We start from the raw sequence: 20129 nt of genomic DNA on the forward strand, positions 1-20129 counted from the left end.
CCGTAATTTTTTTATCACAATAACAACTACCAGTACCATCTCTGCATGGTTCTGTGCAGACAGTCTTCAGTGAAAGTTCCTACTTTGTACTGGAACTGATTTTGTTGTTTACTTGTCTGTCTCATCTTGCATCATCAAAACAAGGATGTCCCTGTCAAAAGGTATTTTTTATCTACAATCAACTCAAGCTGATGTCTTTCCCTTAGATTTTCATGCCAATGTCACATTAGCCTCAGTTCTCAAAGAACATTAGGTATGACAGTCTTCCTCCTCTTCAGTAAGCTTGCACACCTGCTAATACAGTATATTTATATCTAATTTTACGTATCCATTTTAGTGGGAAACATGTCTTTCTGAATTCTTATCTACATACACACTGTATATGTTCATGAACATATCCAAGTTATGAACAGGTTTTTGAAATATCAAGTTTTTGTATTTCCACATGTAAACATTCTGTCTTGTATTCAGGAAGATTACTCAGAAAGAAACTGAAAGATACTGTTGTGTGTATTTCTTTTTCCTGGTGATTACCTGTGCAGGCCAAACATAAGTCATGCATTACAACAGAAACTCAAACAATGTGAGCAAAGAGAAAGTCTCACTTCTAGAGAGATAAAGAGCATCTGTTTTGGTTTCCTCTAATATAATTGTTAGTTTATATAGGAAGACATGCTACAGGACACTGATTCCAAATACGTACGATGAAAACACTACAGAAACATTACTGTCCAAATACCAAAACCAGGAAGTTGTGTCACTAAAACTGATAAATTGATGTTAAATAAATGTCAGAATAAATTGCAGCATTTGAGTTGTAACACTCATAAATGCCTGCCCTTTGTCAATCAGTAACAGAAATACAATATATCATGTATAGTCTGTGTTCATGTAAATGCCATATTCTAAATATGATGAAAAACAGAACAAACTTCATCCTGGGATATCGCTACATACATAAATACTATCATATTAGTACAAGTTAATGTAATCAGTCATATCATAAGATGAAAAAATAAAGGGAAATATGTTTTGGAAATCTTTTGTTTTCCAGTGATTTCAAGTGTTTTCTTACATCTTTTTCTAACAGCTTGCATGGTATATGGCCTATATTATCACCATGGACACATTTTTGATAACATTTTTGATATAAAGTTCATTATCATAAAATATCTTGCTTCTATGACCAATCTTTATCACAGCTGTTTATTCATTAATTTGTTTGGAAAATCTGATTTTTTTTTCTGACAAAAAATGGTGCATTTTCATTAAATACTGTGATTAAAATATTAAAAAAAAACACACACACAGGCAGCAGATTTTTGCATTGTACTCATTAGCAAGAAAAAAAGGGAAAAAATTATGGCCCTGGATGCCTCTTCATTTTTGTGTTCCATTTAAATATCATTAGCTCAACAATATTGAACTGAACTGTGATTTAGTGAGACCATAAGACATAGTTTTTTCCTTTTTAATTTGGTTAAGGCTTATATACAGGGTGTCCATAAAGTCTCTTTACAATTTAATAAATTTATTACAAAGCAAATGAATAGACAAATTTGTGGAAATTATTACAAAACTAGTGTGCTGACCCGTGGGAATCCATGGGTTCTAGAAGCAGTAGAGTTGATAAAATGGGGAGCTGAGCTAAGCTTACTGATGTAACAAACAGATTAGGAAAAATTTAATGGCCCTCATTTTGTTTTGTACTGACATCAAAAGTAACAGAAAAGAATGCATTCATAGTGACCTTATATATGTCTTTGAAAGGGATTTACATCATTATTGTATGACTTCATCACATTCCCATTACTTGATGACTTGACTAAGTTTACTGGTGTAACACACAGACTAGGAAGAAATAGAATGGCCCTCATTTTGTTTTGTATTGACATTGACGTGGACCAGAGATTTTTACACAGGAGTGAACATGACGGTTTATTGTGACTCACTGCCATCCTGTGTCCAGATCCACTGAACTCCAGTCCGTGTGATCGAAGTCTACACAGACTTCCATCAAGGAAGCATAAGACATCTACACAGGACTGAACATGACGGTTTATTGCGACTCACTGCTGTTCTGTGTCCAGATCGTGAAATTACGAATCCTATTATGGCCACGCCAGGGTCCATCCTACTCTGTTTCTGATTGGTTGAGCTACAAGACTCAAATCCAAACATGTGATCTCCACTGCCAGCAGACAATGAGGAAGTAAGATGATTGTTTCCTCGCTGCTAAAGTGAACTTAGTAAACCTGAACCAATATACTACTATAAAGATAAATGAGCCAGGGCATACCAAACCAAAACCTAAACGAAACCGTCAGTCATTTTTTTCCGCATTATGCCGCATTATGGCCACAGCGGCAACAAACGGAGAAACGGCTTCATTGCCTCTTGCAACTGCGGCTACGTGGAATTCCGAAAAAACCTGAGTGACACTTTTGTTTAGGTTTCGCTTTGGTACATAAACAAATGGACCGTTTGTGGTGGAGTACACTTCGAAGTTGTTCACCGTGAGGGAAGTAATTCAGATGCGTAATCATGGAAAGACTAACAGATTCGTGATACTTAGGCTATCACTTGGGTTTTACAGATTTGATGAAAAATTGGTGATGAACATCATACGCAGCTTTAAAGGTCAATGTTCAACAACTATTACAACAATATTTCCACCATTCTGTCCAATTTAAGGTTAATTTTATGGTTGCAGGCCCATCCATGGCCAATTTTGTTCCTACCGCATTAAAATGTTTTATTTGCACTCCTCATTATCTGTCAATATTTAAGGAAAAAACACAAGGTAGCCTACATGCATCTTTTATAATTTTCTGGATTTTGCCTAAATTATGTGCTTTTCTGGGTTGGTAGCCTAAACACGAATGAGAGTGATGGAAAAGTGAACAAAATGATATTAACTGTTTTGGAGCATATGTTTGTTTAGGCCAGTGTTTCCCAACCAGTGTGCTGTGACAAATCATCAGGTGTGTCATGGAAAATTATCCAATTTCACCTGATTGGTACTCTGAGCGAGCAGTGTGATATAGATACATACGACTGCACACACCAATGATCCACTTACAACAACAGTCTCCTGTTTCCCTTTGCAAAACAAAAGTGAAAGTGAACGTGAACTGGCCCTGATGTGTTAATAAAGCCCCCCTCACAAGTGATGCACAGATTAGCGAGTTACCCGTGAATCCCAGGTATCAGGTTGGGGGTTGGGGGGGTATACTTCCCATACTATTATACAATGGACCCCAATCCGGGGGTCTGTCGGAGGGGTCGCTGACACACCCCTCTCCGCTTTCTTGGTCCAAACAATTTTCTTATTTTCTCAGTGTCCGCTAGCAGTGGAGAACACGTGTTTTGAATCAAGTCTTGTAGCTCAACTAATCAGAAACAGAGTATCGCGGACCTTGACGTGGCCATAGTAGGATTCGTAATTTCACATCCGCTGAACTCTGGTCTGCCTGATCGGAGTCTGTGCAGAGCGGTCTGTCACCATGTTACAACGAGGGGGGGTGGTCCAGAGGGGGGCGTTAACGGGCCAGGTCTGACCGGGCCACAGTAAGAACCAGACCAACCTTGTTAGTGTGTGATCACAGCCAGACCCAGTTCTCCTGTCGTGTCCCAGTGGTTCCATTGATCCGGATCCAGCCCCCCCTGTTTGCAGCTGTGCACGGACTCGTCTGCGGGCTGCCTGTAAGCTCATTGTAATTTTAAAAACAACTAATATCTCAAAAAGGTATTGGTCATATTAATAAGCTGTTTTTGCCTGTCTGATCCTTGACCCAAAATACAAAAGTACTCCAGAAGGCAAAGGCTAGCTCTGTCCACTTTATCAGTTATAAAAGAGACACACATACACGCACACACACAGAGGCCACTTAGCTTTTATAATATAGCTAGATGAAAAGTAGATATTTAAGGGTTTTTTTTGCCTCATTTAGCTACACCTCTAGATGGTACTAGATTCTTGCCATGTGTCAGTGACCTTTTGCTTCAGGTTGTTAATGTCCCATATATTTGTTTGATACATGATATCTTTAAAATAACCCCACACATTTTGTTTCAATAAACCATGATACACATTCTGCCTTTTCCTGAGGAGCAGCCATTTTTAGGGGTTTATTTAACAGTACCTTATTTCATCAACAGGGTACATGGAATATACAAATGCAACAAACTTAGACAACCTGAGTACATACAAAAAATCTGATTAACATATCTCATCAATTACTTTTGTAATAAATGTTTTAAATTGTAAAGAGACTTTGTGGACACCCTGTACAGTATAGTACATATGTCCATATACATATTGTATTGACTCATTCTGGATCATGGTTTATTGTAGGGCTGTCAAAATTAACACATTAACGCAGACTAATCCAAAATCATGATTACTCTGATAAAAATTTTAACGCAATTAACCCATCTGCAGCGCAGAATGACTCTGAACGTCTCTGCCAACGCATTTGGGGCAGTTTGTCCAAGTAGAGTTACCATTACACATGAACAAATGGGCAGTTGATCCGGCAGTGACAGGCAGCAGAACCAACCCATAAAGATGGAAGACAATAACAGCATGTTGGCCCTCTGGATGGAAATATGAGGACAAAAAACACCAAAACAGAATATAAAGTATCATGCGCACTCTGCAGGAAGGAGTTTTTTTTTTTTTTTTTTTCACCGAAGCACTTCCAGCTTAAAATACCACATTTACACGAAACATGCATTATTCGGGGATTCTGCTAGCACTTTGGCTAATGTGTTGCCCAGCTTGATAAACACGTTAAGTGCATATATATTCTCTTCTTTCTTGAGTCTGTTTGCTCATGCAAAATGAAACGTGATTAATATAGATTAAAAATGAATGATATTTAATTGTGATTAATCAAAATTAATCCACAGCAACCCTGAGATTAATTTGATTAAAAATTTTAAGCACTTAACAGCACTAGTTTGTTGTCAAACTGTAAAATGTTAGTTAGGCTCTAGAGTAATTTTTGAGGCCAAAAACTGAAAAAACACATGTTGTTAGTTGCATATTAGAAGTCTGCACTGTAGACTGACCTGGAAAAAAACTCTTAATATGTACATGTTTCTGGGTGATAAAACTGCTCACGGTGTTTTATTTCTACCTGCTGTTTCTATGATTTTCCTCTTCATGCTGTCAACATGGTAATGGGCTTTTATTTCATGTGTGCTGAATGCCAAGCAGGCAATTAGGTAAGGAGGTAACAAGCACATATACTGTCAACAAAAACAAACATGGCAGGCATACATGGCGGTGAACAGGCTGTACTTCATTTTCTTTTGATATGAAAAGAGCCATCTTTTTACATTTTTATACTTATGGAAGATGACTCCTCATGCCCATACATGCTCTGCCAGAAAATTTAGTCATCACACACATTTATTTCATTATTATTTAAAGCAGAAAAATGTGTCATTTATTGTCCACAGCCAGGGGCAGGGTTACATATGTCTATCCCCTCAAAGACCTAAACTGCTGCCGATGACCAAAATCATGTACTGAAATGTTTAATAACTGAACCAATAATCCTATAATATAGTAAAAATAATTCAGGTAAAATGCGGTTTCTCTCATTTGGACATTTAGAGGTTTGGTAGTGAACATGAAACACCATCATGTTCTGCAACATTGAATCACCAGTAAAACCCATATAGTCTGATAAATAACAGTGGTTGTAGATGCTTGTTTTTATGATCAGTTAATGATATATTTTATTGAAAAAGTCCCTTTTTCTTTGGTTATCTCTGTTTTGATATAAAGAAAGTAAATTAAATATGAAAATACCTGATATGTGCTTATATATATATATATATATATATATATACACACACACACACACACACATACATATATACATATGCACACACACACATATGTACATATATATATATATATGTATATATATATATATATATATATATGTATATATATATATATATATATATATATATATATATATATATATATATATATATATATATACATACACATATACACACACACACACACACACACACACACACACACACACACACATATATATATATATATATATATATATATATATATATATATATATATATACATATACATATATATATATACATACACAGGGTGGGGAAGCAAAATTTACAACATGTTGAGGCAGGGATTGAAAGACAGTGTATGGCCAATTAGTTTATTGAAAGTCATGAGAATTTATTTGCCACAAGAAAATTTACATAATAGAAAATGTTTTTATTCTATGTGTCCTCCTTCTTTCTCAATAACTGCCTTCACACGCTTCCTGAAACTTGCACAAGTGTTCCTCAAATATTCGGGTGACAACTTCTCCCATTCTTCTTTAATAGTATCTTCCAGACTTTCTCCTAATAGTTTTGCTCATAGTCATTCTCTTCTTTACATTATAAACAGTCTTTATGGACACTCCAACTATTTTTGAAATCTCCTTTGGTGTGACGAGTGCATTCAGCAAATCACACACTCTTTGACGTTTGCTTTCCTGATTACTCATATGGGCAAAAGTTTCTGAAAAGGTATGGATAATAGTGTTAGGTATGATTATGACATCAATATATGTTTGGTTTCAAAACAATTGACGTAGTCCCTGCTGAGAAAAAACAACTAAATGTTCATTGTAAATTTTGCTTCCCCACCCTGTATATATATATATATATATATATATATATATATATATATATATATATATATATATATATATATATATATATATATATAAATATGCTATAATATTATTATTAAAATCACTTAGGAAAGATTAAATGCAGACAAAAATTCACTTAGAAGTCACCATAAAAACAGTTATAGATCTGAAAGGGCTGAACTGTGTCAAAGCAGATCATTGAAGAGTGGATCACTGAAGAGGCATAACGTTTATGCTGTCAATGTTTTACCTCTGTGTCGACAGAGAGGCTGGGGAAACCAGTTCACAGGATGATAAGCACATTCAGTGGGCCGCTGTGTGTACTATGCATTCCTAAGAGGTGTTCCACGCTTAAATAAATACACACCACAGCAATGTTTACCCTCTCACATCTACATTTCACATACCACCACATACTAAAGAACAGCCATTGGCTCAAATAAGGCTTATCCTGGATTTAGATTAGTGGTGCAACCAAAGAGAAGCCTTTGTGTTTAATTTCCCTCAAAGTTTCCACTTTGATAGGTCCACAAAGTGTTTAACTTGTGCATCAACAGGTTGCACACTCATGGGAGGTCTTAAATCACACCTCTACAAGTGAAACTATCATTTTACTCACACTTTCAAGGACACTAAAAGGAAAGGAACATCTTAATTTTACTACACTCAGTTATTTTAAAGTTTTGTCAGGTCAACAGCTAACCCACACGAAGCTTGCTGTGAAATTCACATGAAGCAAACACATCTCGTAACATGTGTCAGTGAACTCAGGGTCGTAATGGAGTAAGAAAAAAGGGTGTTTTCCCTTTTGTATCACTGATAACCCTAGTTTTGTCCAGTCAACAAACCAAATGTCACCAAGTTTGCAACATGTCTGACCCTGAATTGTTGAAGAGAACGTACAAGCACTTTGAGAGACGACAGCTTTTAGTGGCATTCTCTTAAATCAGGTGTGACAATATTCAGTGTCTGTTTTCATTACGACAGGGGCGTCCTGTTGTCGAGTAGTTAATGCCATAAAGGTGACCTTACTTTAGTTCTGTTGCCTATCCCTTCTGTACTGTCAGTTTCAAAAACACAGACCATAACATCAAGTAGAAATAACAGAATGGATAGAGAATTCAAGTAAATAAATAAATAATAATAATAATAATTAAAAAGGAGAACATATGCCTGATTTGGTTTTTAGTTAATGGACTTTTACAGTTCATGTCCCTTCAGAAGTTGAACAGAGTTGGAATTATTTATTCATTAATCAGTCAGTTAACTAATACATTCCTTCTGTAGAGTTTTATCTAACTGTACAAAAAAGAGATGCCAGTGTTTGACAGTGTCATGTTTTTGCATTCATCTGCCTTCTGTGTACTCACTAAATGTCTGAGTTTGATATGTGTGCCCGCAAGCAAGATTTGTGTTATCAAAATATCTTGGAGTAAACTGTGTTCAAATGTAGTACTTTTGGTACAATTCGAAAACTATAAGCCATCACTGAAGTTCTCCAGTAAAAATGATAATACTAATGTTGTTTTCCACAAGAAATATGAGATCCCATGGTGTAGTATTTTCAGGGGTTTAACTCACTTTGAGCTTGGAAATACTTCACCTTGGGCTATGCAATACATCAAATATCAAGGTTTTACTTTCTGAAAATTCTGAAAAATGCCTAGATTGCAATATTGGCATTATTCATTCCTTTTTCAACAAATTGCAAAATGTTTGTTTATTGTGATGCAACAGTTGTCAATGTGTTTCTCCATTCATATGGAAAATAGTAAAGAAAGAGTACTTAGAATGAAGTTCTGTCTTCAGTTCAAGTATATTGAAAACAATGTCCATAACATTAAAAAAAAGACAAAAAATAGTCTTTTTTGGCCAAATCCCCCAACCCTAATTCTTCTTTTTCCATTTTATAGCAGGTCATCAAGATGCATTACCAACATCTACTGTGTTTGAGTTTGGTGTTAAAATCTCCTTAAGTATAAATTCCACACAAAGGACAAATAAAACACCAGTTGTAATACTGACTTTTCACATTTCTTGTGGCCACCCAGGGGAAGGGTGAGGGGCATACTCACTGGTTGCAATCTACAACTTCACCACCAGATGACACTAAAGATGATGCACTGAACCCAACATACACACTTCAACATGGCATCTGCTCCTTCTCACTCACTGTAAAAACCACTTTAAAAGTTCATCAGATGGACTTTCCATTTCCATTTTCGCTTAAGGGGATGACTTAAAGTGTTGCCTTCACGTTTCCACAATGTACTTGTAAAGCTTGTGTGCTACTGTAGGTCACGATCACTCCTGAGATATTTGTATCTCTGATATCATGAATTCTGCCTGTAAGTACATGCCTTAAAATCAGATTTTGAGTGAGCACAGAGAAATTCTGTGCTTTGAGCAGATAAAAGTGAAAACATGGTGTCAAACTCTGCCCTGACAGACGTCACTCTGAACAGTGAAGCTCAAAGACTAAGAGGAGGAACATGAAAAATACAAGACTTTGCAGGTTACAGCTCTTTTAAAGTGAAGATTTTCTGATGGAAAACCTACTACTACACTCTACTCCAACTAGATTTTCAATTACTGGTTGAATAAAAGAACAGTAATTGGGAAGCATTATCTTAAAGATAGAAGCTGAATTTGTTAATTGTAATTTCAAACAGTTACATTTGGAGGATTAACACTTATAAAACATAATCCCATTCTGCAGTTACCTCAAACTCTATGCATGTACGGTTACTGTAAAACATATGAGGGAGCATGCACACTTGCAATCCTGCAGCCTTTTAACTATATTCAAACTATTGTAAGGATCAGTGAAAATATATTCTTCTATTTTCATGCTTTCGATCTCCGGGCCCAGATCTTTCATGGACCTATTTATTCCTGTTAAATACACACATTGTATAAACCAAATTTGAGGGGCGTGGAGCGGCTCAAACAAGTATATTCTTTAAACATGAGCAGCTGCGGCTCAGCAGCAGCAGTTGTTAAACACAAATGCAGCCATTTTCTCTGGCCCTCACACTTTCCTACCCATAATCACAGCACCATCAAACCCTCAGCCTATGTGTGATTCAGCATGTGTGTGTGTCTGCGCCTGTTTGACTATGTGTCCCGCATCTCTGTGTATGCACACATAATTATGCAGCATAGATCTGGGAGTTAGCCCTTGAAAAAACATGTCAGTTCATTCACACTAACAATACGATATTTTCCAGATGGCACCGGTCCACATTGATCTGCAGCCAGAGAATTTATCCTCCTGTGCTTTCACACATCAAGCAATAAATTTACTGAGAGATATTTGATCAAAACTGCATATATTAATGAATTTCCAACACATATAAGCCCCAGAAAAGAAGAGGAATATCTTTATATATATATATGAAAGATAACTGGACAGGAATGATCATTTAAAACAATACAAATTACTTCTGCAGGATGTAAAATGTTATAGGATAAGGAAAGATTACCATTCATCTGTTACAATACATCGGGTAAAAGGCTAATTTCTTAAGATAAACCATTTTTTTTACAAACACTGTAGATGTAGTTTGCTGCATTATTGAATAAGCCTTTGATTGTTTTTACTTGTTTTCTGGCTTGAACTGCACTGCAAAATTAACTGCATTACAATACAGTACTGTCCCTACAGAAGTTTTTTTTTTTTTTACATGTTGAGGAGCCGTTGCTTAGTTGCACATTCAGCAGACACTGAGCAGCATTAGCAAATTTAATATTCACCTTCCTATTAGACCTGTCGGAAATACTACATAATCGCCTACTCACAATTATTTGAGCCAACCACAATTATTTTTGCATAATTGTGGTAATTGTCATCTTGCAGTTGAACAAAACCTACTGGATGAAACAGAAATTACATATTTCACTACAGTTTTGTCATCTCACTGAACTCCTTCATCTTATATTGGTAGCTGTCATTATTAGTGAAAAAGTCATATTGCAATTCTTGTGGACAATATTGCAAATTGAGCCGACTTGCTTGGTTTTCAAGGATAATGCACAAGTAACTAATTAATTTGAAGTCTGCATTTTTCTCCAACTCATTCTCCAGTCTCATACTTATTGTGTATTGTTAGGCTTATAAAGTACTCATGCGTCAAAACGAACAGAAAAGACAAATAATTCATTGGAATTATTTGTATGATAGTTAACAGTCCTACTTCATCTGAACCAAATTCTAAGGAAAAAATTCTGGCTCTTTATGCACAAATACCATAATACATACTTGGACCTCATTTAGTAAATATTACTCAACCACACACAAATGTACTAACATCAAGGAAACTCACATTTACTGTTCACTCTGGGAGAAATCGGGTTGCAATTAATTGAATAGTAATCGCAATTGGACTATCATCCTGTTCAATTATATAATCCCAAAAGACTGCATTTTAAGGAGCCATCAGGTAAGATTATGGAGGATTCCATGTGATCAAATGGCAGAAATGGAAAAAATACCACCTCTGTTGTATGTGTATATTTTGGATTCAGAGCAACAGAACAGAGAAAGGTACAGTGTTAAACATGCAGAATGAAAGTCTGTACTTTTTTCTCTTCAAATTTTTATTAATCATGTCACTCATTCCAAAATTTATATTCTGCATATTTTCCTTGATGACCAAGACAACAGCCTCAAATTGCAATCACAAGAACAAATCCCAATATTGCCCAAAATAACTGCAATATGACTTCACCAATTCTGCAACTGATCATCAAATAAACCTTTACCCATAATTCAAACACCATTCATGAATTCATCCTATTCATAGAGAGCACTTACGCGCTACAGAACAGAAATATTGATGCTCACATTATTTCTTCATTTGTTTTTAACATTTCCTTGATTTGTTGCTATTTTTTCTTACTGTCAAGCAGAAGAACCTTCTGAGCAGAACTGCAAATTCACAGCAAAATCACTTGTACTCACTAAACAAGACAAGTCTGTTCTGTATAACAAACAGTTTTTCAACAAAGCTGAGTCCATTTGGCGTGACAGCTCCTATCCTTTACACCCACAGTTTAAGATGCTGCCTTTTGAGTCTCATTTTAGAGCCTCACTCATACTGGATATGACGGTTCTATAAGTCTCAGTTGGGAATTAATAAAAATTTCAGTGTTAGTTAAAAAATCATATATTGAATACTGCAATTATGTTGATAATGATTAATTTCCACACAAATACACAGTAAATAGAGTGTTACAGGCAAAGCAGTAGTCTTCATGTGAAGTATGAGCCTCAGTGAAGCCTATGGCTGTGAGCTCTGCTGTATCAAACAGGGCATCGGCATCTGCAGCTGCCTCGACCTTGGATCAATCAGTCTGAATAATAAAGCTCAGTAATTACAGGGTGTGATTCTGCCTTACAGTCAGGCTTTCCCTTTTTGCCCTCACTTCTGAGTGTTGTTTTCTTTTACAAATCTTAAGCTATCTGACTGGTATTACAATTCTGATAAATGGATACACTGTGTATGGTCGCTGCTGTAATGAACATTGTAACGGAGGCACGAGGTGGAAAAGAGGGCGATTAGGGATATTTCTAAAGTGTTTTGTCTGTTTCCTGCAGATCTCAGTAAGTAGGAGGTGGTTAGTCTCTCTTATTCATGCTGGAGTGCTGTCAATTCTTGGCACAGCCTCATCCTTAAATGGACTGAGATGACAGGCTATTACTGCAATGTGGATTGTCTGCTATTCATTGTCCTGATGTTATTATTAATTATCTACTAATGCCAAAAAATTAATTGGTAAAAAGCTATCATGTTTTGCCTTTCCATGAATGAATACATATGAAGTGGCAGAGTAGAGGATGAGTAAGAACCAGAATTTGAATTGAGAAAATTGCAGCCATTTAAAGTAGATCCATCTCACTGGAATGAACCTCAGCAGAAACAAAGGGACTATAACGAATTAGCCAGCGGTTCGTAGGGGCCTAAGTGGCCCTTATGAACCGCTAATCTCAGTAATTAGAGGCATCTCTGTAATTCTAAGGCACTGAGCGGCTGCAGTTAGCTTAAGTGCAGTGACCAGGTGCATGACGAACACAAGAACACCTTTAAAAACACAGAGTCTGGGTCTGATGGTTTCTGAAGGTCTCCTTCAATAAGCCATATCCTGTACAAGATCTATCTTCAACGCTTCTGCTGACTTTGTGGGCTATGAAATGAGTAAACACTGGGGATACCTTTTATAGAACGACTAAATAACAACAGACTGTGGTGACTATATAAAAATTTAAAAGGTCTTACCTTGTGTCGGCACTTCAAAACAACACCATAGGCACCTAAAAAGCAAACCACATGTTTAACTTTGAGATATATCACAGCTAATACTCCATGAATATTTAAAGAATTCATGCATGCCAAAGTAGGCCAACTTTACTTAAAAGCAACCCCGCATGAAATAATAAAAACTGACAGCATGAATTTAGTTCAGAAATGTTGATTTGTAATTAACATGCCAGCATGACCTTTAGCCATAAATAAACAAAGACCAGCTGGCCAATAGCGTACGCACAAGTCCAGGAGCTACTGGAGCTTTTTTACTACTACACTTTGCTACAAAGGTTTTATAAACGTCTTTTTTAATACTTCTCATGAATTAAGGAAAAACATCCCCCTCTATAAAAGGACAGGTGGCTTAGAAAGTAGGACGCAAGTGTTGGCAAGCTACTGTAGTTCTGATGTTATCGACCCTGGCAGTCACACACATATCCCCCGAGGGCTCAAGAGGAATTCTTGGACTGAGGAGGCATATGACGAACTGCTCGGTGCTCCTTCACCAGCACATTGGTGCTACAAGAAACCGTCTATAGTCTCCAAGAAGCTGGTTCTATACATTCATGTTCTTTCAAACAGAGTTTAGAGTTTTGAAAGACCTTACATTTAGGAAGAACATTTTTGCTGTTCATTTAAAACAGGGTGTACCACCATTTGCTCAAGTGGCATTAAATAAACTTAAAAGAGCATAAATATATCAACATATAATTCAGAAATGGCATGCTTCGCTTTACTGCCACAGATTTTCCAGGGACTGACATTAACCAATTGCCATGCCACTAATTAATGCCACGACTCTTGATATGTTATTGAAATTAAGAAAACAGGACTGCATGTCCTTGATGTCAAGTGGCTGTTTGGAGTTAAATCTCATTAGGCTGGAGTTAAATGAGCCATTATGGGAGACTATTATGAAGCTACATAATTGCTGTATAAGCTTAATATAGGTCACATTAGTTTGTTATTATCTAAGTCTACCATTGTGTATATTGATATCCACAGGCTTTTCACTAACTGCAAAATTTCCTGTGTTTTCTAATGGTTTTCTCTCACCTCTACATATCAATAACTCTTGTGTCATCTCATATTGTTTAGCGTTAACATTAAGATATTGTGTACTTGTGTGTACAACTAGAAAGGTATTAAAGAATACACTCTTAAAGTTTAAACAGTATATATAACAAGTTAAAATAAAATGAATAAGCAATTACTTTTTGCTTTGTAAAACTGTATTTTCCATTGGTCATATGAATGTTGTATTTTGCAAAAAAGCAGCAAAATTCATTCCTCAAGACTAGGGGGTCACCAAACCTGGTTCTCGAGATGAACTATCCTGCATGTTTTAGATGCATCCCTCTTCCAACACACCTGATTCAAATGATAAGCCTATCATCAAGCTCTGCAGAAGCCTGATAACAACCGTCAGGCGTGCTGGAAGAGGGAAACATCTAAAACATGCAGGATAGTAGATCTGGACGACCAGGGTTGGTGACCCCTGCTCTAGACTAACTCATTACTGTGATATGAAAAAAAAAAAAAAAACAAAAGCAAAAATGACTTGTTTTTCCATTCATTTTGCAAACAAATTGACTGAAATTGACTATGATTCTGGACCAAGTGGAGCGCACTGTGCTATGAGTGTGAAGGCTGCAGAGCTGGACTAGAAAAAAAACTTCAACAACTTCATAGTTTTAATATGGCACTGAAAGTGCTGACTTCCTTCCAAAGCGACTCATCACTGGACAGCCACTCAAAATCCAGTATAAAGTTTGCCCATGTCTTCTAGCGACAAATTACACACACTATAAAACTTCGAGGAGGTTGAAGTAGGGGTGTAGAAACTGGGACAAGTGGGTGGCCTTACCTCAGGGGCTCTGCCACTTTATATCAACCAAATGACTAAAGGAAAAAAAGAAGCCATGAGATGCATTTTTGGTAGAGTGGGGGTCTCACCATCAAATCACCCTCTGTTATTAATACGATGGACAATTTAACTGAATGTCATAGCCACCTATTTACTTTTGCACTTACATCACCAGAATGTGAATTCAGGTCACAAGTACCTAGGTTCTGTTGTTCCACTGGAAATAAAAAAAAATGTCCTCGACCTTATTGAGTTGTGAAAACACATGAACAGTACGTCAGGCTTTTAATGACCTTGTTCCTCAGGCAAACTGGATAAAAACAATCAAATGATTACTCACTTGAAAGCCCTACAACCTATCTAGTGAGTGCACACAAAAAGCTTGTTTGGATTAGCTGTTAGTGGCATAGAGAATGTGCTTTTATTTTTCACATTGTTACATCTGAAGTAAAAGAAGCACTCTCACCTTCACCCACAATCCCAAGGACTTCAAATTTATTCATTACATCACCGATGTCAGGGATCTTCATGAAGTCAAAAGGTATGTAGAGAGAGACGCTAGGAGCTCAGACAGAGGGGGCCCGTCTACAGGATGGGGTAAGGCGGCCAGCTGTCGGCTCCTAAGAGGCATTCGCTGGCTGTAAGCCATAGTATCCACCACATACCGTCTCCAGTGGCTCACCTTCACCTGCATGAAAACATCATGTGAAATTCAAGATTTCTTTTTTAGCCAGTGTGCTAATATCAGCTCAAAACAGGGAAAGGACATGTTGGATTGTGTAATGGTTTCCTCTTGAAGGAAATTTACAAAGGAGCAGGTGTTCATAAATTAGGTGAAGAACTTTGGAGTCATATATCATGTATCATAAGTACACAGTCTAATGTCCTCGTGAAATAATACAGGACAAGGATATTAAATTTGATCACACACTTTTAATTTGACAGCGTAGCCTTCCTGTGATCACACTATCTCATCTGAAATCCACACACTCTTTATTCTTACTAAATCAGATAAGACTCCTGATAGCCCTTTCTCCATTTCATTTTCTCCTTCACTGGAAAGCTCAAGGACTTCCGTAGCCTACTCACACTCCCAGTTTCCTACAGTGCTGTGGGCACACAAGCTGCTCATCAGTATGCAAAACCTTGGCACCAAAATAAACTCAGTCTCCCAGAACACTTACCACCACTGTGCGGTCTATTACTCCCTAATTACTCAGCCACAAACCATCAACACAGGTAGACTGACACAGTAAAGTTGAGGAGGACCGTACTAAACTCAAACAATACTATCTCTTTAAACATCACTGCACTCCCCTCTGTCCTGATTTAACAACCTACATGCAGAGGCATGCAGCCTATTGTTTTTTCCAGAACTGATTTTAGCCAACTACTCTCCAGGCCTAGACCTAGAAGGCTAATATGATGAGGAATGCACTGGGCATTGCTGTGGATCATATATATTTTGTCTCTATCAACAGAATGACTCATGCGTGGTAATGGAATGAGTCTGTGGAATCTACAATACAGGATCTTTAAACCTCTTCACATGATCAATGCAGTGTTATATTTAGCTGAATCGGTTTTGCAGTCGTCAAAAGTAGACATAACGGTGAGGATTATGCAAAAACAAGGGATTGAGTTTACAACGTCACTGCCATTACAGCTGATTTCTTTACACATTATTCGTAAAAACAGTAAAATAAATCGCAGCAGCCAGTAGACATTTACATAGAAGGTAACGCTTGAGTTATGGTTTTAAAAAAGTGTGAATAATAGCTTTAGAGTTGTCTATCAGTCATCAAGTTTTCCTGTTGCTTCTTGATACAAAATCCCTTATATCCTTAACAGCAGCTAAAATAATTCCAGCACTGTCTAATATGTGTTTTTACAGACACTGTAGCTTCTGTACTGTACGTCCAAATGAGTGTGTGTTTGTTAGCTACGACTGCCCACAGAATGATTGTAGCAACACATTTTCAATGCAGAACATCACAAAAAAAATCCAACAAGTCTAAGATATGGTTACACTACTGCCAACTAAGTAAAATGTCTTAACAGCAACAGCTTTTCAGCCTGGTTAGTTAGCTACGTTAACTAGTTGTGCTCATTGGTCCACTGCCTGTTTCACAAAACACACAAAACCGCAAATTAGCTACAGAAACCTCAAGCTTGGAAACGTTACCTTTCTGGAGAACTTGTCATGGAAATATTCACATTATGCCGAGCTTGAATTCGTTTTAAAATAATGATGAAATAAACTACTCACTCAGTCAGTGTTTGGGAAAAAAATGATGGAACTGGGCCCATATATCCACCCACCAACGAAGATATTTTCATTGCAGCAGGCAGCTACAGTAACTGGATCGTGCGGTTGACAAGCTGCAGGCAGATCACCAGGCAACAGTTTGAGCGGCGTGACGAGGGCCAATGAAAAAGCTCGAAAGAGTTGTTTATTCCAACGCCTACTTCCTTTTAACCAATCACAGCGCGGAACGGCGACACGGGAGGGAAAACTGTGTTGCGGTCGGGTTTTTTTTGTACGAGGTGGGATATTATTGTTCTAGTTTCTCAATTACATAATTCACAAGCTCACACCCTCCGCTAAGGATCATAACATACTTTATATAAAACCCATATCAAAGTACATATAGGACTAGAAGAGTTGAATTATACTGGAGTAATGGTCATACAAAGCTGAAAACAAGAGGCTAAATTCTTAAACATGGCTCTGCTGAGGAACAAGTGCATTGCTCATCTGTGGTCAGGATGAGAAATTGTGCAGCGCACTCACCAAGTCTGAGGTTAGTATGTGCATTCAGACATTAAAAGTGTCACCCTGCAAAAACAAACTTCATCCTATTGAACACATAGCTAAAAACTGCAGAAATAATGCACAAAATACATTATCTTCCATTTGATAACGCAGCGCAGATAAATAATTAAACAATAAATAAATGATCTAGCCATTCCACTTTATTTACTACAGATATGTGTACATGCAAAACCTGTCGAGTGTTTTCTGGATGTAAAGATGTCCATCTATTTTTTCATGCAAATGTTAACAGTGATCATGTTTCCCATATAAATCAATGCTGTACAAAGGAAAGAGAGAATTGCAGATAAATTCTGGAATTGTTGTTATTCATGAACCCATACTCATTCAGCTAAAATCTGAGCTGGTGACATTGAAAACACTCCAGAGGATCAATGGCCTATAACTTTTGCCACACTAGTGTTCTCAGATGAAGCCATGCTGCCACCCACTGGACTAACCTACAACTGAAAATCTACGCACTGTCAAATCCAATGTTTTGAAGATAGTTTATTTATTTGTGTTTGACGTTGTCGATTGTGTGTAGTTTATATACAGTGACATGCGTTGATATCTTTAAATTTGTTCCTTTATGTAATTAGGTTTTAATAATTTTAAGCTACAGGCTTGTGGTAATTAACTTTGCAGCTCTGACAAGATATTAACATAATAATGTTCACAATCACAACACAGAGAATAATAGAACTCTCACAATCAGTCTGTAATTTGTCTATTAACATAATAATTAAGTGTAGTTGTTAGATCCGTCAGCATCAGGTCACATTAATATTATAGTCTCATTACAAACAAATGATGAAAAGTCTGGTCATTTTTCTGAGGAACTGAAAGATAATTTACTTGATTCCAGTTAATTTTCACAATCAGGTGAAAGACTGTTTAGAAAGGTCAAATGTCACAGTTATATTTCATGATCAATATTAAATGAAGTGTGCTTTGTGTTTTAGTATCACATATTTCACATTTCACATCTCTCTGCCATGCAGTGAAAAAATGAGGTCATCACACAGACACACACACACACACAAAAAAAAAAACACTTGAAAAGAACATGGCCCGTTTTTAATCATGTTTTGCTGAATAGGAATTACATGAACTCCATTTGTAACGTACTGTGATGTTTCTCCTTTTAGAGAATGGGATTTCTTTTGTTTTGATCACTGCCAGCGGTGATCAAAACAATGGAGTGTTTTGATTTTGTGTATATTATCACCAGAGTTTAGCTTCATCTATTAAATTTGATTATTTGTTAAGGAATGCATTTTCATTTTGTAGCATATATTTGTATCCTTACGACACAATAAGTCGTCACTATAGCTATATTTGGACATGCAACATTATCATCATGAACATAATGTTCCCCATGGGTACTTTCACAGTGTAGCCTGTGTTTTGATCATTTGCATATTTTGAATTTCTGCTTTACAAAATTCCACCTAATGTGAATATGTGAATACTATTAAAATCAGTGGTACGGCAGAGGCAGTGTATAAAATGAGGCAGTGAATTTCTGCTGTGAGGAAATTAGCCCTGAACACCATCACAATCTCAGTCCTTCTTTCTTTCTTTTTTTTCAGACATTTTTATAATTATTATTTACATTTTTTTGGTATGTGTTCTTTCCCTTTTTTTTCTTTTTTTTTTTTGATGTTTTAGCCGTTTGATACGTCTAGAAACGTCGAGGTGTTAAAGGAAGGTTGTGGGTGGGGGAAATTCAGGCGTTTAAAACTAATATGGGACAGTTGTCATGTTTGAGTCAGGCGTTTTGAGAAAGCACCGAATCCTAATTTTAGTATCATTATTATTAGCTGTTTTATTTTCGCAGCCATGTTTTCTATTTTGTATATTGCTGTTCTATCACCCACGTGTCTATTTTATTGCATTTAAATTTGTATTTAGTTAATTTAAACTACTGGATAAACTATGTCCGTATTTTGTCTTTTCAGTCACACCATTGCAATGTTTAATAAGGTACACTGTAGAAGTTTTTTGTACAGGCTACAACGCTTTTCAGTGACACATTCCTTAGTCTAGGGACGGGTTCACTTTTTCGTAAACATCAAGTTGCATTACTGTTTTTTTTATTTATTTATTTATTTATTTATTTATTTATTTTTATCAGATTTTCATCAAGTCGATAGAAACTACACTATGTTATGTGTTTTCTTACATTTAATAATTGTTTAGATGTTTTGAAGAACTAGCGAGAAATGCCTGGGAAATAATACAAAGAAGAGAGAAAATGAAGATGGTCAACTGGTGTTACTTTAAGTGAACCGAAGTGACAGACAGAGCGGCTCAGACTCTGATTGGATGAAATCAACAAACGTTTGTCTGATTGGCTACATTGTTGAACATCACCAGTATTTATTGGCCTGATGAACCGCAAGACCAGTCGCTTTCACTGATCGCTTGTCTTG

General features: G+C 36.6%; 1 protein-coding gene across 3 annotated transcripts in view; it reads right to left on the bottom strand.

The window, feature by feature from the left end:
- The window catches only part of LOC115418630 (cyclin-dependent kinase-like 5), a 46543-nt gene extending 29290 nt beyond the window's left edge, over positions 1-17253 (bottom strand). For 2 of the 3 annotated variants that reach the window (XM_030133159.1, XM_030133157.1), the window contains exons 1-3: positions 17146-17253; positions 15343-15564; positions 12983-13017 (exon numbers count right to left, since the gene is read on the bottom strand). In XM_030133159.1, the coding sequence (XP_029989019.1) occupies positions 12983-13017; positions 15343-15406 (99 nt within the window). In that variant the 5' untranslated portion in view covers positions 15407-15564; positions 17146-17253. Of the gene's footprint in view, positions 1-12982; positions 13018-15342; positions 15565-17061 lie in introns of all 3 variants that reach the window. The other variant, XM_030133158.1, reaches the window with a different exon arrangement.
- Positions 17254-20129: the final 2876 nt, after the last annotated feature.

The sequence above is a fragment of the Sphaeramia orbicularis genome, chromosome 4, assembly GCF_902148855.1.
Source record: "Sphaeramia orbicularis chromosome 4, fSphaOr1.1, whole genome shotgun sequence".
In the NCBI taxonomy this organism is placed as follows: domain Eukaryota; kingdom Metazoa; phylum Chordata; class Actinopteri; order Kurtiformes; family Apogonidae; genus Sphaeramia; species Sphaeramia orbicularis.